The sequence below is a fragment of the Numenius arquata genome, chromosome 19 (genome assembly GCF_964106895.1).
Source record: "Numenius arquata chromosome 19, bNumArq3.hap1.1, whole genome shotgun sequence".
NCBI classification, from domain to species: Eukaryota; Metazoa; Chordata; class Aves; order Charadriiformes; family Scolopacidae; genus Numenius; species Numenius arquata.
The window spans coordinates 11174448-11201655 of NC_133594.1; the positions used below are offsets into that span (position 1 = coordinate 11174448).

Consider the following 27208-nt stretch of genomic DNA (forward strand, 5'->3'; position numbering starts at 1 on the left):
TAATTTGCAATGACATTACTAAAGCATATTGTAGCTTATTTTGAAATACTGTAAATATTTGTGTTTCTTTTCAGAAGCAAACCTTTGTGTTTGTGCAAGTATCTGACGGTAAACAGTTGTCTTTGAATGCTGATGAACTGGTCCATGGTAGATATTTTCAGCTGTGTTCTGCATAATTACTCTTAGAAACAGGTAATTTGAGATGGTTGTAAAATTACATTTTACTTAGTTTGTGTATTGCTGAAAGCTAAATTGCATTCTGTGCCTCAGCTGGACTTTTTTATTTCTTTCCTTTAATTGCATTAGCACTTTAACCCTAGTGCTTGTCCTCGTGGCCGATGGGGAGGTATCTGGTGGTAGATAGAACAGATGCTGCATTTTGGAGACATAACATAAAGGCCTTTGCAAACGCCTATTAATTCTTTGGTTTCATGCTGTCTGACAAAAGTGCTTTTTTTATTATTACCTGAAGGACTGTGTAGTATCTGCAGAACAACTGTGCGACGGACCTCAGTTTTAGGGGGAGGGAAAGACCAGGGCAGGGCAAGTCTTCCCCACTCTGCCCATTTCTTGTACCTGTTTTGGGGAGAAACTCCTCAGCCTGGGATCAGTGTATCACTCTGTGGAGCCCGGAATGCCTGAAAGGCACCTTGTGGAACGTAGCCGAGATTTTTCAGGCAAGAAACTAGAAATGAAACTGTGGAGCTGTTTTCTTGGTAAGTAAAGTGTAATTTTTGTAGCCCCCTCAAATAGGTGAGTTTCTGTTCTAAGAGCACAGTATTAATCTGAGCTCAATGCGGTGCTCTGGCAGCCAGGGGAGGTTGGGAAGGAAAGGCAGGGTGAGCAGGAGAGAAGACTTTTGTTTGCATAAGTAAACTTAGGGTTTTTAATAATCTGATACTACCGAGTTTATACTTCGACATTGAAGCTTATTAGAATAATAGAAAATTGTTACATAGAGGGCAAAATATAGTGTGGAATGTGACTTGTCTTTTATACAGAGCTTGCACATTTAGTTGTAATTTTCTTGAAAGGTTAATTCTCAGTTTCTTTTCAGAACATTCTGTGCAGGCCTTTCTGTAGGAGAAAAAAAAAATTGGACCCAATTTAAATAGACAAGTCTTGTGAATCCTGAAAGAATTTGGGCATTTAGCCCAGGAAAGGGAGAGTTCTCTGCAAGAACTTCATTAACCCTATCTGTCATCAAAATAAGTAATAAAAGTAGCTATGCAGACTTTATAAAGAACAGATCTTTTTTGTTTTAACCTGTAGCCTTGATCTGCAAGGCACTGGTGAATGTATCTTGTTCTTTAGGGAAAGCTGTGCCCCTGCGGGAAGGGAGATGGGGCTGTGGGACACACAGTGATACAGAAAGGGGGCTATGAACTGAAGAGCTGCATTAATTTTTGGGAAACTGGTGCCATTAGTTCCAGATACTCAGGAAGGTGCAGGGAAGCTGACTGTTCTATTTAGTGTAGATAAGACACCTTGTAGCAATATTGATAATACAGTCTTATTTAGCATATTTTGAGGCGGAAAAAATACAAACATATTTCTAATGTAGCTATTTATTTTTGTAAGTAGAAAAACGTTAAATCTTTTTACAGGGGGAAGAGTTTCTGCTTCCGTTTGGCTGTTAGCTGCAGGATCCAGATGCTGGGAAAGCTCTTCCTGCAATGCTGGCATCTGGCTCTTGGAGGTTTTGCGTAGGGTTTATGAGGTGGCTTTGAAGTTGCCTTTGGATTTGAGTCACATGAGTCTGTAGATTGGCTGGGCTGCGTAATTCTCGGCATCATTTCCTCTTACTTCTGATTATGAGACATGTAAATGCTTCAAGCTGCTGTTCTGATTTTTGAGGTTGGGTGAACATGTATCTGTATCTTCCTCCATTCCTTTTCGCTGGATTGGAGACAGATTTGTTGGCTATTAAAGACTCAGAATCGTGGCTCTAGAGAGAAACTGCCTGAGCAGAGTGCTTGCAGCAGCCTCGGGGACTCTGAGCCCAGCTGACATGGGCTCGCTCTCTTACTTTGGTCTGCCTGAGCTTCCCTTAAACATTTGGGAAATTACAGTGATATTTCAAAACTATCTTTGTGAGGTTTGCTTAATATTTGTCAAGTGTTTGGAAGTGTGCTAAGTAAAAGGTATTTATCAGTGCTAAGCGGTGGTGTTTCTAATCACATATGTATATATGTATTTATAGAAACCTTTGTTAGGATTTAAGGTCGTATGTCTGTGAAGCTTTCTGAGAACAGAGCAGGCTGAACAGTTCCCACACTGGGGTTTTGGGGCTGGAGCAGCAGAGCTTATTTAAATTTTTTTTTTTACTTTGGATGTTACTTCTGTTTTTGTCTTAGTGACATCAGATGATCTGTTTGCTTGAGCTCCTGTTTGAGATGACCAGTTACTAACGGTGTCTTGATGGGAACTAGCTGTGGAAGTAGTTTGGATTCTTAGTTGTGTGTGGTAGAAACTTATTTTAGCGATTGACATAAATTGGATATTTTCGCCACAGGTTGGGTACGATCAGTTTTCCCGACTACTTGATTTTTGGCTCTTCTTTTTTACAAGGGCTCTTCAGATGTCGATCGATTGTTTGTATTGCACATGTAGGTTGTCAACGCGCTGGTGGTACAGTCAGTTTGCTTACTTCTGTGCAAACAGGGGGTTGTTCCCCGGATGCGGAGGGGAGACTGTAGAGCCAGCGCGGTAACGATGCTGACATTACTGGTACAGACAGTGCGCGTTTCAGAGCTCTCTGTGATGTTACTTACTTCAGTTATGATTTAATGATGTGCAAATGTCTGGCAGTTTCTGTGAACATATACGTTATGAATATATTTCCAACCTATATTTAATCTTTCCTTCATCAGAAATGAATGAATTCTGAGAAGGATAACAGAAATGTTCTTAAATAATTTGGCTTCAGGCTTGAAAGCTTTATTGCATTATAAATTAAAAGGTGAGCATGTTGTTGCATGCTTAGTAAGCAATACAGTAAAATTCCAGGTAGATTTAGTATGTGTTTATTTTTAACATGTGTTTCACTAGCACCAGTAGTGGCCTGAGAGGTCTCTCTCTAATGTTTCAAAGGTTATAAAAATGCATATAGTGAATACTTTTGGAAGGCACAAAATTACAACTAGAAGAATGTAAATTAAGGTATGTTGGCTTTCTTTATCTGAAACATACGTAAGTGAAAACTAGTTGGGGAAAAATGCAACCTGCTGTTGCTGTCCTGTGTTTACAGTGTTATCTCTCTTCAGAGGAACTGTTGTCACTTTAAATGCCGCTGACGACTGTCCATCCTCAATTTTGGACGTGAATATGTATTTGTTTTTTTCCTGCATCTTAGACAAACATTGTATGTAAATATTTACATGTGATGTTGTGCTAGGAAATTCTGTGCAGTGAAATGAAGTGTAGGAATAGTCCAGTTAGGCTGGTGAAAAAGAACATTTGCCTTATCTCATTGATGACTTAGTCATAACTATAAATCACCGAGTGCTCCTGGCGCTGGTCCTGGGCCTGGTTAATAGGAGCTGTGTGAAAGCATCCCTTGGAGTGGATGGATGGAGGGAGCTACATTGCATCTAAAGCATATTCAAAAGACTTAAACAATTATGTCTTTTGATTTGGGACCAAGATCTAGGGAGCTGATACTACAACATAAGGGAAAAAAACCCCAATCAACCCCAACCGTTAACTCAAATTAAACCTTTTTAAACTAAAATTAGAAGTAAACTAACTACTTTCCTGGTTGGTGGTGAGAATGGATGCAAGCAACGGGCATACGAAATGGTCTGTCAAAAGTATCGTGGAAACTCAAGTAGCATCTTCAGACATTGTAATACGGTTGGGGAGGGGAGAATGCTGTGTCAGACCTTGCTATTTTCAACTCATTTTACTAGATTTGTCCCCAGACGAGAATAGAGAGTATTTGGGATGATGATCTTACTTGCTTAAAATGGGAATATGGACCTGAGCTGGATGTAGAGAGTGATTTGAGAGAGGGGGATGTTTGACACAGATAATTATTGGCAGGAAGCATTTGTTTTATTGACATCTACAGTGAGATGGCTCCAAATAGCTTTAAATAGTTGACTTAATGTCATTTTGCTTCTAGGTATGGAACAGTGAATTACAGTTTCTGTCGCAGCATTTGTTTAATGAATATCAGTTGTTGACATAGTATGAAAAAGCTCTAGGGCTTTTCAGCCATTTTACTGGAACATTCTCAGGTGGATTTGGGGTCTCTGAGAAGCCGTTGCTCCAGCACTGGCTGTGGAAAATCTAGTTTGCACAGTCTTTACACAAACCCATCTGAACCTGCTTTCAGGGTAATTCCAACGCTCGTAAAATGGAAGGTGAGATTAAAACACCATTTTTCTGCTCAGTGCTCAGTTTGCTACAAACATCCTCATCCTTTTAAGGGGTTTATAAATTGCAGGTACAGTTTCAAAAATATCCATCTGTTAAATGAAATTCAAATAATGGTTGAGTTAAAAAACACAGCTAGGGTCCTTAGAACCTAAAAACACTGATAAAGAAAAGTTTACTTTGAAACACAACTGTCGTCTGTACTTGGTGACTGATGTTTTTATTCCTTGCAGTACTAGATCCAGGGTCTGCCCTTCAAAGCTTCCCTGATTAAAGGCTGGGAAAGCTGATTTCTGCTTGTTTTCATTTGTCCTTTAGAGTTTATGTCAATGAGGATGAGAAAAAGTTATATTAGATAATATATTAGCACTTTGGTCGTGGATGGCGTTACTAAATCTAACAAAGTTGTGTAACTGAGCGATCTGAATATATTGTTTTTAAGAGCTTAATCACGTTTCCATATATTTTATGCTTTCTTGGGCTTTGCAGGTGTAAATAACTCATCCTGTGTTACATTTATGTGTGTGTATCTGTAGATACAGTTTAATTTTAATGCTAAGCCTCGATTTTTGAAACTATTTACTGGTGACATATCCATACTCTGTTCATCATTCTGGCTTGAATTCCCCGGTTGCAGCCTGGAGCCGCTGGTGGGACAGGGGGGGCCGGGCTCAGCCCTGTCCCCCCGTATCCCCCCCTCTGCCTTCCCAGCCGGCTCTTCCCAACTGAGCTGTAGTGTTTAACTCCGCTCCTGCAGCGGTCTCTCCCGCCTCGTGCGTTTCAGTGGCATTCCTCATGTTGTTTCCTTTAACATTCATATTCATATTTTTTTTTCAGTGTTGGCAGGTGTGTATTTCACGTTAACATGAGGGGTTTTTTGGATGTTAGACTGCTATTTGCTTATGGTAATTTCCAGTCATCATAAGGTGACTGTTGAGAGGGATGAGCAGAGAGGAAAAAATTGTCAAGCATTTACAGTAAATACTCTCTGCTTTTGGAAACGCTGTCAGAAGTTTAATTGTTGGGTTCAAGTAAGTTTGTCATGTGCCAGACAGAATCAGTCTGCTGTAATGAACGGGTTACGCACTTCACCAGCAAAAAGGGAGAGTGAGAAACCAAGGGATGCTCAGGATTTCCTGTCACCTTGCACTGCAGAAGGAACGGGGTAGGCTTTTTAACCTAGCCTGTAATTAGGTTTTGCATGGAAGCATATATTACTGTGCTTGCTTTGCCAAAGCTCTTCAGTATGATGGATGAGATTTAAAGGTTGATCTGACTAAATTGCAATGAGAATACTAACGACAAAGATATTTCTGTGGTGAACTATTCCTACCAGGCATCATAGCCGTGACAGAAATGGTGTAAGATAATGGACAATAAAAGTCACTCGAAAATAATACTCTCCCAGGATTGGACTGTCTTCCCCACAGCACGTACCCTCAACCACAGCGATAATGTAATCATAAGCCAAGATCATCATTTAAATATATAGGTAATCTCATATAGTAACCTGACAGATTTATTTTATGAGCAAGCAAGAGGAAGAATATTATTGGGCAGCAGAGAGGAAGAAGATGTTACTGATGTGGTTGTGTTTATTTTGTAAAATAGTTTGCCTGTCTCCTGTCTGTGGGGAGCCTGCGGTGGGGGCTGCTGATGGCCCGGGGGGTGGGAGAGCCCGGGTCTCATTCACTGTTAATCTCCATTCTTTTTATATGTGAAAAGATGGACTTTTGTGCAGTAGTTTAAGTAATGTACTTGTCTGTGTTTAAACAACTTGTGGGTTTCTGGAACTATATAAGACTTGCCTTTTTGTTTTGTTTTACACAAGGGACCCAAACAGAGCCTCCCCCCACAGTCCCCGTATGGCGCGAGGATGTGAGAGGGATACAGTAACTGAGTGGAAAAGTGTGTGTATATATATATCTCATGTGGTATTTGAGGGCATTGGAGCAGGTCAGAGGTACAAAAAGCCCCGTAACGTTTCCAGGAAGGGCACAGCTGCCCCCGCTTCACAGCCAGGAACACCGGGATTCCTGGAGACGGAGTTGATGGCGTTTACAGTAGGAAATGGTGCAAGAGCGGAAAACTGCTGGTTTCTTCTGCAGAATACTGGGGAAAGCTGGAATTGCCGTGGCTCGTTCTGCCTTTACAGAGCTGTTCACTGAAGTCTCCAGTAAGTGTCACAGGAAAAGGTGCTCTGGCAGTTCCACCCCGTGCCATGTCCCCCGGTTTGGCAGCGCGGGGGGCAGCGGGGGGGTCTGCAGGAAGGCGAAGAGTGTTGGTGCAGAAAACGGCTCTAATGCTGAGCACTCGGAGCGCTGCTTGCTGTCTGCTTCAGAGGTGGAGGGTCTCATCACATCGATTATACATCTGGGAGCAAACAATTTGGCCTGTAGTTGAGTTGGAGGCACCAGAGCCACATGGCGATGCTGGTTAGACTGGTCACAGCTGTTCCAGCGGGCTGCTGCAGAGAGGAGCTGCACCCGGGGCAGCGGCTGTGTGTGACTGAATGCGAAGATGCTGATCAGGTTCTGCTCCTTAATGAGAGTCTCCTAACTAATGATCTTGGCCTTTGCTACCAGGTGCCCTGGGCCGTTCTGCTGTGAGGATTCCACCTGTTGGGTACCCGTGAAGTACCACGGGCTCCGATGGGGGTTTGGGTTGTGTTTTGCTTCCTACTGATTCGGGCCTCAGAGGGACGGGATGGGGTGTAGGGACAGTGAAGTACCCAAAGAGGAGTTACAACCCGGGACACGGTAGGGGAGGGGGATGCACAAAAGCGTTTTTATTTTCTCTTGCTTTGTGAAAGCTCCAGGTTACCTGTGAATCCTGCCAGTGTGTGCAGCAATAACCGTGCTGCAGGAGGGTGACAGTAAGTGGCAGGATGCTTGGAGACTGTGATGTCAGTCACTTACGGTACTGCATAGATGGGGCCCTTTCCTTTTTAGGTGTTTTAGCATAGTTGGACATACATTTTGTGTTTCTCCTTTTTGCATTATTCTCCCATGGAGTGGAGGGTACATGGTGACAGACAAACCTACATTGAGTTGTAGTTTGAGAGAGTAATCTGCTCATCCCACGTGGGCATCCCACATAATGCTGCATCAGTAGAGCTTTTGTGAAATGTCCCTCCCTGCGCTTCATTTCCCCCTAGGGACAAACACGGTCATCTGCTCCGCTTACCCCTTCTCCTCCCCAGGACCGGAACCCAGCTGCTATCATTTGTTTTCTTTTTTAGTGCGTAGTTCCCAAAGCAGATATTTACTTTTCTGGAGGCAGAGGTAAATGCATCAGTTTTGATTAAAATAGGGTGGAAGTCTGTCTTCAAAAGCTGAAAAATGCTGCAAGGGATTTTATGAACTGTGTGCAGTCTTTCCTTTTGTGTATGTGCGTTTTTGGGGCATATATGTTATTGGGGACTTATGTGTATGAGATACTTGAGTATTTGCAGTAATTCCAGAAAGATGTTAGGTTGTTCTTGAAATGCCTTTTACAGATGATGATCCTGTTCTTTTATCCACTCTCTGGAAAGTTACGTGATGCTTCATGCAATTTAAAAGTGTTTTAATTTACTGTCATGGTCAAGACCCAATCTGAAAATGTTTGACACTGCAAAGCTTTGTAGGAAATTTGGAAGCAGGAATAAAAAGCCCTGTCGCTTGAGAAGTAAAAGTGCAGAGCTGGAACAATGTAAAGTAAAAACGTGCCAATGTTAAGGGAGTTTATATCAAGACCTCTTGTCTTATTTCCTCCTATTGTCTTTGGCTGTTTAAATAGATTTAAGAAAAAATCATCATTTGTTTGCAACTGTCACCTTGTTCCCCCCATTTAATAATAAGGAAGTGAGACCGAATCTGGAGTGTAGATTTATTTTCTCCCACTTCTCATGCAGGTCAAAGGCTGAATTAGACGGGGAGATACAGCTTTGGCTTAGACATGGTGACCGCTGGTTCTAGATGTTGGTGAATTAAGTCTTGCATTTAAGATTGCTACTTAAAAAAATTATTAACGGAAAATTCATTACCTATTAATATCACTGTCAGTTAACGAGGCATTACATGCTTTAACTGAGCTGAAATGTTCTATAGTTCAGCCCTTTGGCTGCGGTGTGGTTACCATTCCCGGATGCCGTTTGTAGAAACGGCTCCCATCCCAACCCGCGCAGCCGGAGTGAGGTGGGAGGTTGTAACTCGCTCAAGTAACTTTGAGAAGATGGTTCCTTTTCAAAGGAATGAAGGTATGGCTTTGGTGTGCCACATGTCATTCAAATGCATATGTTAATTACAAAGAAGGGTTTAGTTGGATTCCATGAGGTAACTTAATGCACAGAGTGTGTACCCTGAATGGAGTGAGGGAGTAAGGGGTGGCTCAACAGATTTAAACATTTCTTATGTGTTTATGGTTTTCTTCAGTAGTCTAAAATAACTATTGAACATATTGCAGCTAATACCCAAACTAACTTTAGGATTAGTAAAATGTAGCTCAAAACACGGTCACTTCCTCAGGAGAGTGCACGTATCTGGAATGGGGGTGGAAGCTTTAGGCAGTTGTATCAGACACTGTCATGTTCTCTGCTCAACTTTTTCATGTTTGAAAATATAATTGCAATATTGGTTCTGTAGTTAGACTTTTTAAAAGAGAGAATCTCAAAAACTCCATAGAATTATGTAGAATTACAATTCTGTGCAGTCTGCGTACCTTTTCTGACATAACGAAGTGCCTTTGTGGTGTTGGCTGCTATTTGAGGATGCTCCGTGGAGCCCCTTCCCGGGGATCCCCCTTCCTTCTCCACCTCCAACCAGCGCTTGCCGGAGCCCAGAATAGCCGAGGGGACAGCCTGGAGTGGGGACACGCTGTCCCGTAGGTGTCAGCGGCTCGGAGCCGGTGTCATGTGAGTTCTGCCCTATCTCTTTTCAAAGCTGATATTTTGCTCTTACTCCTGCCTTTGCTTCCAGCTGTAGTGCCTTAAACAAACAGGGACCAAACCCAAATTTCCGCCTGATCCATTCCCGTCCCCGCTTGTGGCAGTGAGGCTGTTCCAAGCTTTTCTTTGCCTTTCCCTTTTCTAACCCCTCACGGTGAGTAATTGTGCCCCGAGTTTCCTTATGGCAGCTGGGAAGTACGGGTCTCTTAGGAATCTCCCAGATCTGTGTATGATCAGGGGACTCAGGTTCTCGCATTCAGAAATAACTCCCTTTTCTCTTTTTGAGCTTTCGTCCTTTCCGAAGGCGGATGCAGTAGATACGGTGTTGGATCTGTGTTAGACTACAGATACTGCACATGACACTGCCTGGACATGCCTTTTATCTCGAGGCTGTAAATGTGAAATTTCTGAATTCCTTTGGAGATAAGTGGGGAGAAGCGAGGCTGGCGGAAGCCTGCAGTCCCCAGCGGTGTTTTCTCTGTGCTTCTGGACTGAGGAGAGAAGGAACGTGTGTTACGTTCTCCCTTTCAGTAAACAGCCTTTCTTCAAATCATGGACAATAAAATAATTAAGATAGTTTGGGCAGTAAAGTAGAAATTTCGCGTGACAGTTTAATGTTGATATTAAGAGAAATATTTTCATTTGTTAAGTATTCACCTGGTTACTAGTAAACTTACAGATGCCTGGTACTGAAGGAATGTTAAATTCAAACTTCTTCACGCTCATAGTGATGATCCTTCTCCCACTGGAGTTTCATAGTGCCGACCTTGAAAAAAAATCTTATTGAGAGCAATCCATGTGTTAGCTTGTGTAGATGCAGCAGGTTCTCCAGCTCTCACTATTCTTCTCTACTGAGTGTTTGTTGGAGTGAATGTTCATTTGCTTAAGAAACAAGAGCCTTTTCTCGGTTTTCTCCCCGATACTGAGTGTGCCCGTGTTACAGTAGCTGGAGTTGGGAAAGATCTGCTGGAGCTAAGGGCGTATTTCACTGACAACTGTTGAAGGAACCAAGCACAACTTGCTACAGAAATCCTCCTGCATCGTGTTTTCTCCTCCACTCCCCCAAATATTTAAAATACCTTTGTATTTTAAATTAAGACTTAGTCATTGCCCAAGTGCCAGGCATGCACTATTAATACACTAATGAGGTCAGGTTGTGCTCTTTCACTGAGTGAATACTTGCCAAAACTCTTGAAACAAGTTTCTGCAAATGCTTGTGTTGGTCACTAAATCTTCCCTTGTCACCGAACGCCTCTACTTGCTGCTAAGGACAGCAAAAATGTGGCTCTAAATAATGTATTACCTAGAGCATGTGTGAATAATGAATAACTAACTATAAATAACATTATTAAATAAGCCCCCAAAACCTGCATACAGCCCTTCATGAGGAAGGGACGTTGATGTGTTTATTGTGCGTGTTCTGTATGTGCTGTGAATGCATCCTGAGGACTGGCTTTGCTGGGGGCCGGAGCCTGGCCCCAGAACTGGTGTGGAGCGAGGAGCACCAGGATCCACTCCGAAAGTGTCCACTGAAGAGCTGATAAAATTGCCAGGATTTGTCCTCAAGTCAGGCTCAGACACGGTGACACCAATGGGTTTTTGTTTCCTAGAAGGACTAGAAAATATGTATATGCCTGTTCTCTTGTGCGTATGTAAACAGAAGATGGATCTGGAGGGCTTCCAGCCAAAAGCCCATGGCTGCCCCTGTCACTGTTTACTACAGCGTTCCTGAGCCCTGTGCAGAGCTCTGTCGGAGGAGGATTAGTTAATCTGGGATCACAGTGCTGTTCCGGCACCGGGAATGTCTCAGCTGCCTGATGGGCAGCTCTTTACAGCCTCATGGGACAGTGTTTGAAGGTGAGCAGACTGTCATTTCAGATGACAGCCTGGTGCTGGCCCAGACATGGCAGGGGCTGGGTGAGCAGCCACGCAGGGTGGCCCGGTGTCACCACCAGGTCCTGGGCAGGGTGGGTGGCATGTCCTGGTGCCCAGGCATGGCGCTTGCACACACACACACACACTGGGAGGAACACGGTATTTCTGCTCGGTGGCGATGAGCAGTGGAGAGCGGTCATGCCCATACAGCTGCCCCTTGGACTTGGGAGGCGTTTTCAAATGTCCAGCAACTTGCTTAAATAATGACAGGTCTGGTACATCCAGTTCGGGAAATAAGTTCCTTTTCCTCATTCAAACATTGGGGGAATTTCACTTTTTAATTTTCTATCCTTTTTTTTAAATTTAGTTCTAAAAAATGGAAACTTGACTCCTACACTTCGGATTGCTTCAAACTGGTTTGTGTCATGGTTAATTATAACCTCTTTTTGGAGCCCTCTCACCTAAGTACTTGCGTCTCTTCTTCCTTCCTGTTACCCACAGGCTTTTGCTTGGTTTCACAATACTGCTCAGAATAAAACTAATCTTGTCATGGCTGTGAAATAATTTGATTCAAGGTAGACCCAAGATGTGGTGTGTACAAGTTCAAGGTGCTGGATTTCACAGCCCTTCACCAGTTGTGCTACCAGCATAAATGAAGGTTAAATTTTGTTTTGTGTTGTGACTCAGAACTTCACAAATGAATTCTTCCTGCCCCCCCCAAAAAGGGAGGGGAGAGTGAATTGGTCTCTATGGGGTGAAGAGTAATTTTAGAATGAAAATGAAGGATCGTTGCAGACAGTGATGGGGAATTTATTTTTGTGTCCTTGCAGTAAGCACTGGATCTGATGACTTTTGCTAGATTCTCTTCTCCAGCACCGCATCCTTTTAATTTCTGTAATTTTGTAGGAAATTCTGCTGGACAACTGTGCTTAGTAATTGCTGTGGGTAAAACTGAAACAAATTCATTTGTGGAATTGTCCCGTGTTAGTTTGTTCCTAGAATAATACTTTGATCTCCTGGAATCTGATATGGTTTCTAGCTACTGCTTCCTGTGGCTTACCAACCTGCACCAACACTTTTAATTTGGGGTAGGGAAGAAAGAGTGTGACTAAAGCTAGAGTTTTAGGTTGTCTCTGGTCAAAGAAAGCTACAACTGGCTGGTGGGACTTCTTGCCATTTTTGTTTTACTGCTGGAAAGGTGCTTTCTTGGAAACATTTCTTGAATTGTTCAAGCAGTGTCTGATATCATAGGGTATCTTCTAGTTCCAGGGGAGGTCACACTGGCTGCTCTTACAGTTGACAAAAGCAGCATCTTTTGTAGGTAACGTACCGCTGGCCAAACAAACTGCTATTTTGCTTATTATGAAATGACACCAGTAATATTTATGACACTGGTATTTTTCTTCTGCAATCTTGGGAGAGTGAGGGCAGCTTTGACCTGTTGCTGCCTTGGTTCAGCTTGTCCTGGTCCATTGGGTCACCAGCTGAGGGAGCTCCTGGAGCTGGTGGGAGAAAAGGGGTTGGTTTCTTTAGGAATTGTGTGGATGAGTCAAGAACGGGGAGGAATTGGTTCTTGCTGTCTTGATGTGCAACCATGTGTAGGCACACCCCTGGGAAGAGTTTCTTGCTGTCGGGACAGTGATGGGTGGACAGTGACAGTGATGAGACTTCTCTCCCCTCTTTAATCCCCACAGCACTGAGAGGCAGAGTTTGGTATGATACCATGGAAGGGCAGCATAACCACCCGCATCATCTAGGGGACCAGAACAACCCTCTCTGCAAGCTGCCGGGGCAGGAATACCAGCATGATCCTCAGGTAAGTCCGTATGTCTCTCTGATCTTTCTCCTCCTGTGGTTTTTTTCCATTTATAAAGATCTATAGATTTCTTAGCATTTAGCCTTTTCCCCCCTTTTTTTGTTTATAGGGCAGTTATAACAGTTTTAGGGTATATCCAGTTTGGGATTCTGCCAACCAGCCAGTTTCTTGACTTGAGTTTTTTGATGATAATAAGAGAAAAAGGAAATAGTTTGAATTTTGCTTAAAGCAAGTATTTTAAAATCATCTTATAAAAACACATACTGTGTTGGCTTTCTCTTCTCTTTGATTCTTTGAAGAAAAGGCCAAAGAAAAGCAGTTGATTGTGTAAGTGAATAAATGTATTTTATCTCTTTTATAGTTTAATAATAAATGCTGAAGAGGTGATTACCAAATACAAGAAAAAGTTCTTCGTACGTGAAACTGCAGGCTCCCTGACTTCATTTCCTGAGCCTTTGGAATCTCTCCCACGATCTATTTTGTCTGTACTCTTATCAGTTTTGTTATAGCGGCTCCTCTCTCTCTTCCTGCCTTTCTGCAGAAGTGGGCTAAAACTGTGGTTAGCCCTGTGTTCAAAGTCATGGTGATACCTTCACTGTAATCATGACACTTGTATCCTGTGAATTCTGGCTACTTGCCTTTTTTAGACTCTTTGCCTGTTTATCAGAGCAATTAAGTCTTACCTAGATGTGTTCTAAGGAGTAAACAAAAAGCATCATGGAAAAGCTGTCAGGAGGAGGATTATTGCAGCTTGGGGAGGGGGCTGTGGGTGTCATTTGTCACTCAAAGGTGCCGTCCGGTGGAGACCTGGCTCCCTGAAGAAGAGGAGGGCATTGGGGAGGCTGGACCAAACCCAGCGCAGGATTTGGGAAAGCAGGAAGTTGCCTCCACACAGGGTACGAGGATGTCTGTGTCTTACACAGCACTGCTGGGAAAGGAACCTTGTACGGAGCGAAGCCCCCCTCTCCTAATGCAGCAATTTGTCATATTAAGTCATTTAATAATAATTGAATCCCCTTGATTAATCTCCTAGAATTAGCCAGTTGCATTTTGAGCAATTAGGGTTAATTACTGCCTCATTTGGCAGGATAGAGCCCCTGTAATTATTTCATGAACAAGATTAGGAAGTGTTCCTGTGCAGCAGATACATTCATGGCATCTTGGAGCACATGTTAGAATTTGTAATGACATAGTTAAGTGTAATTAGTAGCTAATAATCTATGTTCTGCTGTTACGCTGATGCTGAGTGGGCTCATTTTGCTGTATGGTCATTGTTCAGTGAAACCTCCCCTCTGCTCCCTTAATATCCACGTTGTGTTAATGGAGATCTCTGAGTGTATTAACTGTTCTGAGAATGATCCGGTTTGGAATTAGGATTGCAGAAAGACTTTCTTTGGCTTTGCTGTTAAAATAAAGTTTTAAAAAAGCTGAATAACAGAAATATACAGTACCAGAGAATTGGGAAAAAAACCCCCACCAACAAACAAAACAAACCACATCTCCTCAGCAAACTTGGTTTAGAAATTAACAAAAATAGTGCTATTTAGAGGGCAGGCTGCCTTACCTTGATGGCATGATATGATTGCTTATTACAAATTTCTGATTTTCCGTTTTGCGGGAACATAATTATATATCACTTTCAATTTTCTGGTACCTATTACCTGGAAGAATCCAAAATTACATTATTTATTTCTTCTGAAGATATAACTAATGCAGACGTGCTATATAATAGCTTGTGGAAGAGAGAGAGGTGTGGGAAGGAAAAATTGACTAAATTTGTCTTACAAGAAATGTCATGAATGGGAGGGGTAAAAGCTTAAGGAGAAGAAAACAGAACTTGAGCTTTTAGAGTCTTGGATGAGGAGGGGGTTCGGATGGAATAGCCCTTTCGTTCAGAACCACTGTGTCACCCCCGAAGAGACCAGAGCAACAACGTGCTCCTCTAGTAGAAACTCTTCCTATAATTATGCTGCTTCTTAAAGCTTCCCCCCTCTTTTTTTTTTATTTAGTTCTGACAGAGGTGTTATTTCTATTCTGTAACTAGTTAGTGTAGAGCTATGAGTAAGTGTATCAGACTTTTCTTTAGCTACTATAGTTTAGTAATCACATGATACTCTTGAATAATGCTTCATATTTAGAAGTTTTCTAGAGTAAGTTAATATATAAATATAAAAAGGCCCAATAAAACCATGGATTTAGCCTGGGGCTCCCTTACCTGCCCAGCATTACCCTGATGAAGTTCATCAGCAAGAGGCAGAACATTTTCTAGTGATGTTCCTGAGTGAGGGTGTCAATTATTTAAGTCCCTACATTACTTAGTGTTTATAGCAATTAGCAGTATAAGTTATTTAGGAGCAAATCAGTGATATAAAAATATAGAGCTATAATTTTGGACTTAGTTTTCATACTAAATAAATATAATAACTCACTTTTAAACAACCCTTTTATATACTCACACAGCTGGGCAGCAGAGCTGTTCATGGTGGTGTCATTTTGGTCCATGAATTGGAGGTAGATTTGAACTGGTCACCCAGCGGTGAAGGCTCTTCAATTTGTGGTTTCTGAAACACTTAGATTGTTTCTGTGTTAATATTAATTTATTTGTAAATATTGCCTTGGTCTACTATTTTCAAGCTGGTATTTCTCTCTTTCCTCGTCACAGGGTAGTACAAATATCTGCTGATAGGGATGTTAAAACTTTGAAATTCAAGCCAAGTCCTTCAGCAAACTTTAAGTTCTAGGCAAGAGGTCAGGTTAAGGATATTCTATGATGGCTGTGTAGTCTGGGTTTGAAGCTGCAAATTGAAAAACCTGATGTATTCTTCAATAATTACTTGGCTACCTGTTTGAAGGCTAATCCATATTTTAAAAGTTTTTTCTCATCTCTTATGAGCTTAGAAGTTCTTTTTTTAATCAATCTGCTCTAACGTGTTCTCATAAACTCACACTGGAATTTCAGCCTCAAAGTATGCAAAATTCATTTCAGGTAGGCATTATTGAATGGAGATGGGTGTATAATTTGGGACATCATAAAGAGGTTTGAAACACTGATGTTGATAGTAAATCATTGCTTATAATGTGGACGTGTTCAACTGGAGGGGCTGAAGCTTCCCCATCTACTATCACAGATGTCTTCTAAAGGTGAAATTAGTTTACGGTAAATGTCACTCAGATGAAGTATGCACTTTAGAAGCAAGGAAACCATTTCTTTAAAATTAATGATGCGTTGCAAATATCAGAAAAAAACCCTTATATCCAGCATAAAGATAATTAAAATTCAGGTCAGAAGTGTATGACTTAGTCGGGCTAAATTTTTTAATGAGATTTCAGAAAATTAATTGGGCGAGTATGTTTTTACTCTTCTAAAGAATATTTCATTTCATGGCTCTACAGGAAAGATGCTTTTATTGGCATCTAAAGATTGTAGCGTCTGCCTTTTTAACTGTTAGTTAACCAATCTTTAACAATTTTTAGGTTGATTACAAATAATCTAAACCTTGTAGCCATTTGTGCAGGCTGATGACTAGTGCTGGTTTTCCACGTGCCAATCAGACAGCAGTAAAACAACTGACTTTATTATTAATTAACATTAGCACTCTGGGTTTATATATTGTGCAATTAGCAGTGAATGCTCCCTTTTTTTCAGCTCATTCAGGCCTATTTTTTTCCGTGCCTCTGGGGGAAGTAGTCGTACAGGTATTGCTCTGCAGCCTGCTAGTATTTTACAGATATTTTTGTCTTCAGTCTCTCAGTATCTCCTTGGCCTGAAACGTCAGGTTATCGGCTGCGGGAAAGGCGGCTTGGACACTTTTCTCAGAACTGTTTAGGTTTTCCTCAGCTCTTAAATAATTACAAAGAGGTAAATTTATTGGCCAGATGTTCTTCTGGAGATTGAAAGTCTTTCTACAGAACAGTTCTTTCTTATTCTTCCTTATCCCAAAATACAAATTCTGAGCTGTACAACTACATCCTGTTAATCTTTTAAGCTTCTCATCCTTGCAGCGTATCTAGCCGGTGTGTGTAAGATAATATAACTGAAGTTTTTATTTCATTGGAATTTTTTTTAGTATTACAAAAACTCACTAATTCTCTTTTGCAGAAAGTCTCGTAACGCCTCAAAATTTGAGGCTGAAAGTCCTGGCAAACTTCTCCCTGAAGTGTTGGGACGAGGGCTGTCGTTGCAGACTTTCGCCAGCTTTGAAATTTTTGCTCTCGCATCAACGATTACATGGAAATGAGAGCATGTGCTCCAGAGATACTGTCCAGAATAGCTTGTTCTTGGAATAATCTCTGCATTCCTTCTTAAAAATGAATAGCCTCTTTATTTGAATGAGGAATTAATTGACTTTATTATTTGGCTTTATTAATGGAGTAGTAGAAGAATGAGACTTCATTGTGTGGATAAAGAGAACAGCCTTTGTCTCAAAACTAGCTCTTCCCGGACTGTCCCCTTCCTACAGCTGCCCCGGGAACAGCAGTGTGCAAACGGCTTATTTCATGGTGTCTTTTGGGTCCAGTGCTTGGAGGGAGTTTTGGTTGGTTGGGTGGGTTTTTCTCCCTTTTGTTAATTTTTTTTTTTTATTTTTTTTTTTTATTTTTTTTTTTTATTTTTTTTTTTTTAATTCAAGTCCAGGCTGGATGGGGCTTTGAGCAACCTGGTCTGGTGGGAGGTGTCCCTGCCCAGGGCAGGGGGGTTGGAACTCGATGATCTTTAAGGTCCCTTCCAACTCTAACCATTCTATGATTCTAAGCTCCATCACTGACCTTGAAACCTGTTCTGCAGAGACAGTGGCTTGGTTTTACTGTGTTCATGCAGACCCGAACCCTGCACTGAGCCTGAATCTGTCCTGAAAATGAGAACATCTATTTTCGGTGAACAGGTTTGAAGATGATGGTGGTATCTCATTTTACACACAATTTGTATCTGTATGTGAAAACTCTGAGATTTGCAGAAATAACGAGCATGGTTAATTTGAAAGAATAGGTCTTGGTTCTTTGACAGCTTTATGAAAGATCATAGTGGTTAAATGTGGAAGGACTTGGAAAAAACAGAGTTCCCCTGGTGAAAAGTCATGAGAGAAGTGAAATGTATGCAAAGGATGGTATTCTGAGGAGGCAGATATTTCTTAGCTATTTTAAATGTGCCTTGCAACAGTATTTAGAAGAGTTACCTGCTTACCTTTAATCACACGAGACGGTTAATTTTAAGCAGACACAGGGGCAATGGGCTGCCGTAGTCAATGGGGAGCTCTCTGTATGGGCTGGTCTAACCCGAGCACGCTCTCTGGTTTATACTGTAATCAAACATCTCCCAGCCTCTGTGAAAGGTCCATTACTTTAATTAGGTCTGATAGGTTGTGATAGCAAATGCAAATCTAGGTCATTGCATATGTAAATGTGCAGCTGTAGTCCTGGAGGATGCCAGAACATATCAGCCGAGGTGTCCAGCCATCACCCAGTGTTTGCTCCAGCGCGGCGAGCAGGGTCTGTGTTCACCCTGTGAGAGTGGTGGGGACACACACACACACACACCCCCCCACCCCCTGTCACTCGCCTAACGTTTATTTATGTTTTCAAGTTAAGAAGTTGCTAGATATTTCTTGGCACATGCTTAAAAATACTAATTTACACCTAAACACTCTTGGTTTAAACTCGCAATTTAATAATTTGTGAAGGGCAAACGGATACCATCCTTGATCGCAGCGTGGATTTCTTCCTTAAAAAGAAAGTTTTGTGGTAGTTGCTTCATAAAATCTCGTTAAAACTGCTGCCTCTCTTGTGAATGTTAACCCCAAGTTGGAAAAGCTTTTACTCAAACTTTCTTAGTGCTCAAGAAGAGCATGGCTCAGGAGGCACATGCATGGTTAAGGGAATGCTTTGATTCCACTCAAGTTTTTATTAGGAAGAAGTGTTTTGTAATTTTATATACTGACACCTTTGTTTTGGCTGGGGAGAGCGATGTGACTGCACAGCCCAACTGATTTGCTTAGTAGCTCATATGTAAAAAAGTCAGGAAATGGGGATGTTCCTGGTTAGTTACCTGCCAAGTTGGACAAATAGTTGTGTTCAGACTTTCTGCTGGTGATTTTGTCACACAAAAAATACACATAAACTAGGGTTTTGTCAGCACTCCCCGGCATGAGATGAGTGTTCCTGTGTCACTGTGTGTGCACTGAGGAGTGTTGCTGTTCATCAGGGATTGCAACCGATTCAAACTGAGGAAGCTGCAGGGGCTGGTTACTTTGAATATTTGTTTGTCTGGTTTCATCCCGTGTTGTCTGACTTTGTTGGTAATTTAGTAATGTAAAGGGGAATGTATGTAAATAGTAAAGCAGTGTTATCCTAACATTCTACTATTTACCTGATGACCCATAGGCTACGTTTTTCCTCATGGGTGAAAGGATTCTCCTGTTTTATTGTATAGTGTGCACTGCAAAACTTAGAGAAACGAATCCTGAATCTTAATTTTAATTTTTATTGATTTAAATAAATAAGTATTATTTATTTTTATATAAATAAATGTAAATAATAAATATTATTTATTTAAAATAAATTGCATTTATTTATTTAAATATTTATTTCCGTTTGCAGACACAGTGTAACTTGAGGCACAGCACAGGTCCCGAGAGTGACCCTCCTGTGTGTGCTGGCACAGGCTTTGGCTGTGGGCGATGGAGGCTGCGCAGGGGGTGGGTGACGGGGCTTCTTCCAGAGCGTGGGGAGACAAAAGTCATCCTGAAAGGGAAATACTCCCTGAACTGGTTATAGGAAACACTTGATGAAATTAGCTTCCTATCTCTGTGTGACTTGACTTCGTGAGTAGCTGCAAGTTCTAACGCAGCCGCCTTATTGGTGTAGGTCATGAATTAAAATTTTTGTGTCATCTTTAGCCCAGAGAAATGAAAACCATTTCTCATCGTATCAGGATATTTAAATGCTAGTGGTGATAGATGGAAAAACTTACCTGTGGCCTTGGCATTTCAAAAATAATTACTTGAAGCGTTGTTTCATCTGGAAAGGAGCAGGCTTGCTCTTTTAGGGAACTTAAAGTGAGAAAGCTGATGATCATGATGGCCTGGAGTTAAATTTCCAGTTATGTGCCTACTTGAATTAGCGGGCATTGGCTGGACATCATGGTTTTGCATTTTCATCTTCTCTGGAGCTCATAACCATCTCCGCTTTTGGTGGAAGTACAGGATGAGCTCCAACAACTCACAGCCTTTCCCTGCCAGAGAGATGAGGGGGAAGGTGACAGTGAAAATCCCTGATATTCTCTGCACTGTCTGGTCTGTGGTTAATATCTGCATCTCTGTATCATCAGCATTTATAAAATGGTACCGTTTTTCTTGAGTGTGCCTGCAGTAGAGTAGCTTTCCGTGTGGGGATTTCTCCTTCATTTGTTGGGATAAAGATGCTTTAATGTGACAGTTTTCAGGATAGCTTGTCTTGGTTGATTGGTGCAGTTTGTGGGTCAGAAATTACTATTTAGGGCACTTTACTGGTGAGTTTTCTTAAAAACATTGAATTTTACAACTTTGTTTACAAAACCTCTGCCAAATAACTGTGATTGTAGTTCAGAGTTGCACAGGCAGCTTGAAATCTGGAAGCTTTTTCCAATGTCTGATTGATACTTTTTATTGCCTGTTGATAGTAGTCGTTTTTATTTCTGTTGCAGAGAAAAGAAGTCCAAACTTATTTACTCATCAAAATAAATAACACACTGTAAGAGTTCCTCACACAGTCTTGCGTGCAGGGCTGGCAAAAGATGCTGGGCTGGAAGCTTTATCTGCATTTTAAATGGTGCTTGCAGCCCCCCCACTCTGTTGGGAAAGGGCAGAGGTAGCAATAGTCAGGGTAAAACCCCCACCCCTCCTGGCCTGCTCCCCCTGAAACCTTGTGCTGGGATCAGTCGCTAAAGATGCGGCTGGAAGCAATGGCTGCATCCCTGGGCAGCCCCTCCTCTCCCCAACAATGGTTATATACTTGTTGAATTGGGGTTTGGTGGGTTTCGATGGGAACTGTGGAACGGCTGAGGATGCTGAAGCTTAAAAACATTCTACTTGGCCATGCATGGCAACTTTAAGTAATTAATTTTCATAATTCCTTTTTTAAACACTGGTTAGCGGTCGTGTTAGCCACTAGAATGGCTCTAGGGAGCAGTTCCTGGTCCGTGGAGTCCGTAATCCTCGTTACTCTGCGTCGACCTGCCAGGCTGGGGATTTACCTGGGACTGCTCAGAACCAGCACCAGCATCTCCCAAGTGACAGGAGCAGGCAGAGTTGATGAGAGGGTGTATAACAGGGGAGACAGGAGTTTGGGACTAATTAGTTACTTACGCGGAAGGCAAGGCTTTATTTCCTTTTTTAAAAAGTCATTTAACTTAATTCAGCCCGTGTTACTAATACATTTACTAGGAGTTAATGCATTTATGGTCAGAATTATCTATAGACTGGTCAGCCTAGATTCAATTCTTGACCATCAGAAATCAGAGCAAGAGGTTGTGCAGATTTGACGACCCTAGCTCTGTTCGGTATGTTTTTGGTAGCTATTGCTAGTTTTATGCTTTGGTTACTGTTTTTACCCGATTCTCTGCCGTTGGGGGGGTGTGTGGCTGTGTGCTGCGCCTCTGTGCTGCGACTGCTCTGGTGTGGCACTGGCTGAAGGGGACACAGAGAAGCCACACCACCTGTCCATCGTGCGCCAAACCAACACCAAATTCCTCTGTCTGTCTTGCTGGGCAATCCTTACTGCGAGGAGTTTGTCCTCTGAATAGGATTAGTCACAGAAACCACTAGTCTGCAGTCCTAGAGAAGGACAGGTTGGGAATGCAAGTTCACGGGTTTGCATCACTTTTTTTCCTTCATTGATTTAATTTCTTTTGACTTGAACAGAGGCATTTAACGTCGTACCCGTATCGCTGCACGTTGGCAGATTTTCAAATAGAGAAAAAGATCGGACGAGGACAATTCAGCGAAGTTTACAAAGCAACTTGTCTTCTGGATAGAAAACCTGTGGCATTAAAGAAAGTTCAGGTGAGCATTTAAGTTCAAAGCAGTACTGCAATTTCATGTTTATTTTTAATTTCACTTAGTCCTTTCTAGAAAGGCTTCACTAAATTATTATTGAAGTGCGTGAACGAGCAAGGCCCTTGTGGCCACAGTCACAGCTCGGGGGCTGCACCTCGACACGGTGCGTTGGGAGGACGCAGGGGTGGGAAAGGGGAAACGCCTGTGTTTGCTGAGAGAGTTTTAGAAGAATTTGTGAAAAACTTCCACGCATGCAGGATAGAGCTGAAACTGGGCTTAAAGTATTCTGCAGTGTTCAGAACAGCAGTTTGTTTGAAGAAATTTGCCTTTAATCCTTCAACAGATTCTTTAAACTCTTATTTTTAGTGACTTACTCTGATTATTACAGAATTAATATTAATGCTCAATATTATTGTTAATTATTACAGAGAAATCAGTGGAAGCTATATCTCTGTTTAAAAAAAGTAAACATTTTATCTTTTATTTATCATGTGAAATTAATAGTGACTAACTATGTTTTGAAAATCAAGATAACAAATTCACAAACTAGTATCTTTATTTTTCATGCTGCTTAGAATATTGCCTACAGGTTCTAAAATTAATTTTACCCTATCGCTAGCCCTTTAGTGGTTTCAAAATAAAGAAAACATTGATCTTTCTTTGATCTGGGGTTGTGTGTATACTCATTATGGTAGAGGCTATACGGATTGGGGGAGGAAAGACCAATTTCTTGTTAGAATATAAAATTCTTTTTTGTTGTTTCATTTGCATCTTCTGTGGTTTTGTCTTTGAAGATTTTTGAAATGATGGATGCCAAGGCTAGGCAAGATTGCATTAAAGAAATTGACCTCTTGAAGGTAAGGAGTTTTGCAGTGACTTTCTCTGGTTTTTGTTTTGAGAAAAAAATTGTTTTCAGGTTGGCAACAGTCATTCGCCTTTTGTGGCAAATAGAGTTTCTGTAGCACGCTGAACTTCATAGATCGTACTTTCTTTTGCGAGCTAGAATGCCTACGTGATGCAAGAGTTTTGTCTTAAAGCTTAATTTCATTGCATTTTCTGCCTATAGTCTAAGGAATCTATTAAAAATCTTTCTGCACAACCCCCCCCCCCCCCCAAGTACTCTTCTTTCAGAGGGGGTGTAAGTTCTGCCCTTTATGTGTTTTGATGTGTTTGTCACTTTAAAATAAACTAACTAATGAACCAGCTAAATGGGAAAACAGATTTGCATGTGCGGGTGGTGTGTGTATATGAATACAAACCGCATGTGAAAAATGGTAGTTTAGATAAAGGCTCTGAAACCAGAGAGGGTTTTTAAGTGATTAAACCAACTAGCGATTTTTTCCCATCTCAGTAATTTCTTTCCAAATGTTGGTAGAGAATACATATGCATTGCACTTTAAGTACCTGTTTTGAGTAAATGCAACAGATTGTAGAAGGTTAAAATTGTGTTTAGCTAGTCAAATTTCAATTTTAAAGTATTAATTCATTTTGTAAATATAATCTTAGGTATCTCTATATAAATTGTTGGTTTATATTCGTGCATTTGTAGGCCAAGCTAGACTGTAGCGAAGGCGTACAGGACAAATGTGAAGAAGGCAGTTTGTGAGAACAGGATCCAGTTGCTTAACAGTTACGGTGAAAAACAGTGCCAACATCAACATTCGGAAAGAGAATTTGTGATATTTTTGGGTTCTAGGTAATCTAAGCAGTTTTGTCTTGAACTCTGGTTATGGAAGGATTTATTCAGAGCAGAATGTGCAAATTTATTAGAGGAAAATGGCAATAAAATACCCACCGTGAGAGGAGAGTGTAGAAGGTTCCATCCACCTGTGGGGGGCAACCAGAGGCAACTGGTCATCTAGTGTGAAGCTCACCAGTTACCAAACTGGGATTACTGGAGTGGCAGAGTTGTGAAAGCAAGTATGATACATTCAGCCAAATAGGGTTGGTAGAATTGGATTGTTTTGCACAATATTTTATAGAAGCCTAGGAAACGGTCTAATGAATTCATTTAGTTGGGATGAAGGGAGGAGCAGGAGTTGTTGAATGTTTGTACAGAAACATCTTAATATGCTGTTTATTATGCAAAATGCTACGCTGCTGGGATTTTAATTACTATTTATTGTTGGATGTCAGCAAATCTTCCTGCTTGGACAGTTGTGTAGCACCATCCAAGAAAGCTGAAGTCTGAGTATGTTAAAAAGTCAGTGTGATGGATCCTGTTGTATTCCAGATGCAAAGGAGATAGAATTCTCAATATTGGCTGTAGTTCACTTCCTTCAAATAGCTACTAGTTTTCAAGTCCAAGGCAACAAGATCCATTGAATTTTATCCAGGATGCGCGTAGCTCAGCTTCTGAGAAGATCAGCAGATAATAAATAAAAAACAATGAAAGTTGAAATTGAGGAATTTGTGAAGGAGTTGCACAGACTTGCTGTGGTCCATCCCTGTCAGAATAATACTTTGGGTTTTTTGATCAGATCAAACTTCTGTGTGACCATGGAAACAAAGGGGTTTTTGTTGAGTTCTAAATGAATTATAATTATTCAAAATTTAATAGAAGCCAGACAAAATTGTATATTACTTTCAGTGTAATTCTGGCTAAAAGGTTTAGGTAAAGCAGCTCAATAATATGGCTGTAATCAGGACCCACGCTCGCTCATTTAGAGGGGCCTTACCCTTCTGCGTGCTTCTCGCCGGCGGTGCTGCTGTGCATACACATCAGGCGTTAACCACTGCCAAACTTTTAGGATGCATTAAAGAAACAGGAGATGTCATTAACCCAAGACAAAGTGTTTGTGCATTTAAGGATTTGTGAGGATGAATATACTTTCCTTCTGACGAAAGACATTTGAGATGGTCTTTGCCGTGCCGCGGACAAGATAGTTTTAAAAATAACCCTGGAGTCAATATATTTCTTTAAAATAGGATTGACAAAAAGGGAGAGGGGGGAATGGAAGTTTGGCTTATCCAGAGTGGTCTCCCTGGCTCTCCTGGGAAAACCAAGTTCAAAGGTCAGTGACATAATTTGTAGGAAAAACATATACATCTGCATTCACACCGCAGCACGGTTGCAGGCAGCCTGCGGTATGAATGACCCTTCCAGCAGAGAGGGGTCTGTAGGGCTCCGGCTGGAGCGCTCACCCTGGGCTCAGCTCTGCGGCTGCCGCGGGAGGCCTCTGAGATCTGCTCCTCAAAAGAACTCCCGCAGAAGTTCTCCTGGTGCCGTGGGCGCTTCGCTTGTTTGCTTTTAATTCTATACAACTTCATTGTAATAGACCAAATGTCCCTCTTTATATCTGATGAGTTTCTTGAGATCAATACAAACCATCAGTAAACAGTGTGTCCACACTCTCTCTCAAAAATAAATTTCAGATTTTTATATCAGCTGAGCAGTGCTTGGGTCCAAGTAAGTCGGGTTCTGTTACGCCTGGCCAGAAGAGTGCAGTCTTCCTTCCTGGTTCCAGTTGTCGTAGTTTGATGTTGTGTGCCGAGAGGGGTGATTAGTGTGATGGATCATAATGGGGTTTCCTTTGGCTTTGTAACCCCTGGCACAGACAGGTTGAGTCACAGTTCTTCAGTAGATGAAATGCTCACTTTAGAAGTTTCTAAATTTACTGCATTTCTAAGAGCAAAAGAGAAAGATAATCTAATGCAAAATGAGCAAGAGAGAGTGAATAGAGAGATCTAGGTACTACATTATCTTCTAAGCATTACAGCTTTCCACTTGAAGAATTCGGACATAAAATGTTAAAATACCAGTTGTGAATATAAGAAGAAACTACTGAAATGAAAAAAGTAATTAGTGAAGATGTAAGCATAAATAATTAGAAAAGTAAACTGACATATGCAACTTGTGCATTATTTTCCTCCATCAAAGTTTTGATTGAATTCTGTTTTTATTCTAAGAGGCAAAGAGATCTCGGGGAGTACCGTAATCAACGGTTGGGGTTTTGTTTGTTTAACGGGGGAAAAAGAACAGTTATTGCTTAACAAAGTTTCTTTCAAGACATAGCCTTTTCTATTGGAAGAAAATACTTTAAAGCAGTTTCACCCTATTTTGGGCTGAATTGCTCTTTACTCAAGGCAATTTTATCATGCTGTGCTTGCAATAAATGACATTTCTTACAGGATTTGTGTCTGTAATAACCCAGAGCAGAGTTTGTAGTTGCACCTGTTATGAACTGTTTTGTGTAATGATTACAGAACCGGTTCAGGTATTGCGTCTTGGAGTTGTCATTACTACAGCGTTACGAATTTTCTTCTTGCATTCCCTGTCTCTGCAGCAACTGAACCACCCCAATATCATTAAGTATTTGGATTCCTTTATTGAAGACAATGAACTTAACATTGTCCTGGAACTGGCCGACGCTGGTGATCTCTCTCAGATGATTAAGGTGAGCACGTGTCAGCTCTAGAGGGGCCACAAACGCTCCAGGTTAGGCAGAGACGCCGGCGGTGGGGGTAAGCACGGCCGTGCGAGAAGCACTTCTGTTCCCCCCTCGCGGTTTTGCACACCCTCAGGGTGCTGCCAGAGCCTAAACCTAAGTGTCTGGTGGCATTTTAAATACGCCAGGCTATGGCACTTGCTGCTGGTCGCCGCTTCGGAAGGGAGTGAGCCTCTGATTTGGTGGGATGTGTGTGTTATTTGCAAGGTTGATGTATCCGTCTGTGATTGATGGGGACATTTAATTATTGTTAGACTCGCTATTCGCGCAGCCTGTCTGCCACTCTGAAGACATTCAAGAAAGTGTATTGACTTTCTTTGCAGTGGGGATTTGGGTTTGAGAAAATGTTTCAAGTACTTGTTCTTCTCTTATGTTGCTCTTAGGAATACTTGTATTGCTGCAAACCAGCTTTAGTTAAGCTGTTACCACCTGCTTTTATATTTTCTTTGACATGTTAATCTTTAGACATACATCCCTTGTGAGAACAGATGTGTTATATCATGTTTGTTAGCACTCTCAACCTTCTCTCCATGTTTTACCTGTTTTTTTACCATCATTATTCTGTAATTATCATAAATGAATGTTTGGAAAGTTCTCCTCCTTGTTGTCACAGTTAAAATATCTTATTAACAGATTTGTTTTCTTTGCCAGCAGAGCTATGAGGCACTAGGCCAAAGGCTGTCAAACAAGTTCTCCATTCAGTCCATAGTCAGCGGCTAAATTTACAGTATCCATG

General features: G+C 41.4%; 1 protein-coding gene across 1 annotated transcript in view; it reads left to right on the forward strand.

Annotated features, from left to right (window-relative positions):
* NEK6 (NIMA related kinase 6) overlaps positions 1-27208 on the forward strand; it is a 62243-nt gene that overhangs the window by 11125 nt on the left and 23910 nt on the right. Inside the window, exons 2-5 of the mRNA XM_074161364.1 lie at positions 12877-12998; positions 21890-22030; positions 22819-22881; positions 26311-26421. Of these exons, the coding sequence (XP_074017465.1) occupies positions 12906-12998; positions 21890-22030; positions 22819-22881; positions 26311-26421 (408 nt within the window). The 5' untranslated portion in view covers positions 12877-12905. The remainder of the gene's footprint in view (positions 1-12876; positions 12999-21889; positions 22031-22818; positions 22882-26310; positions 26422-27208) is intronic.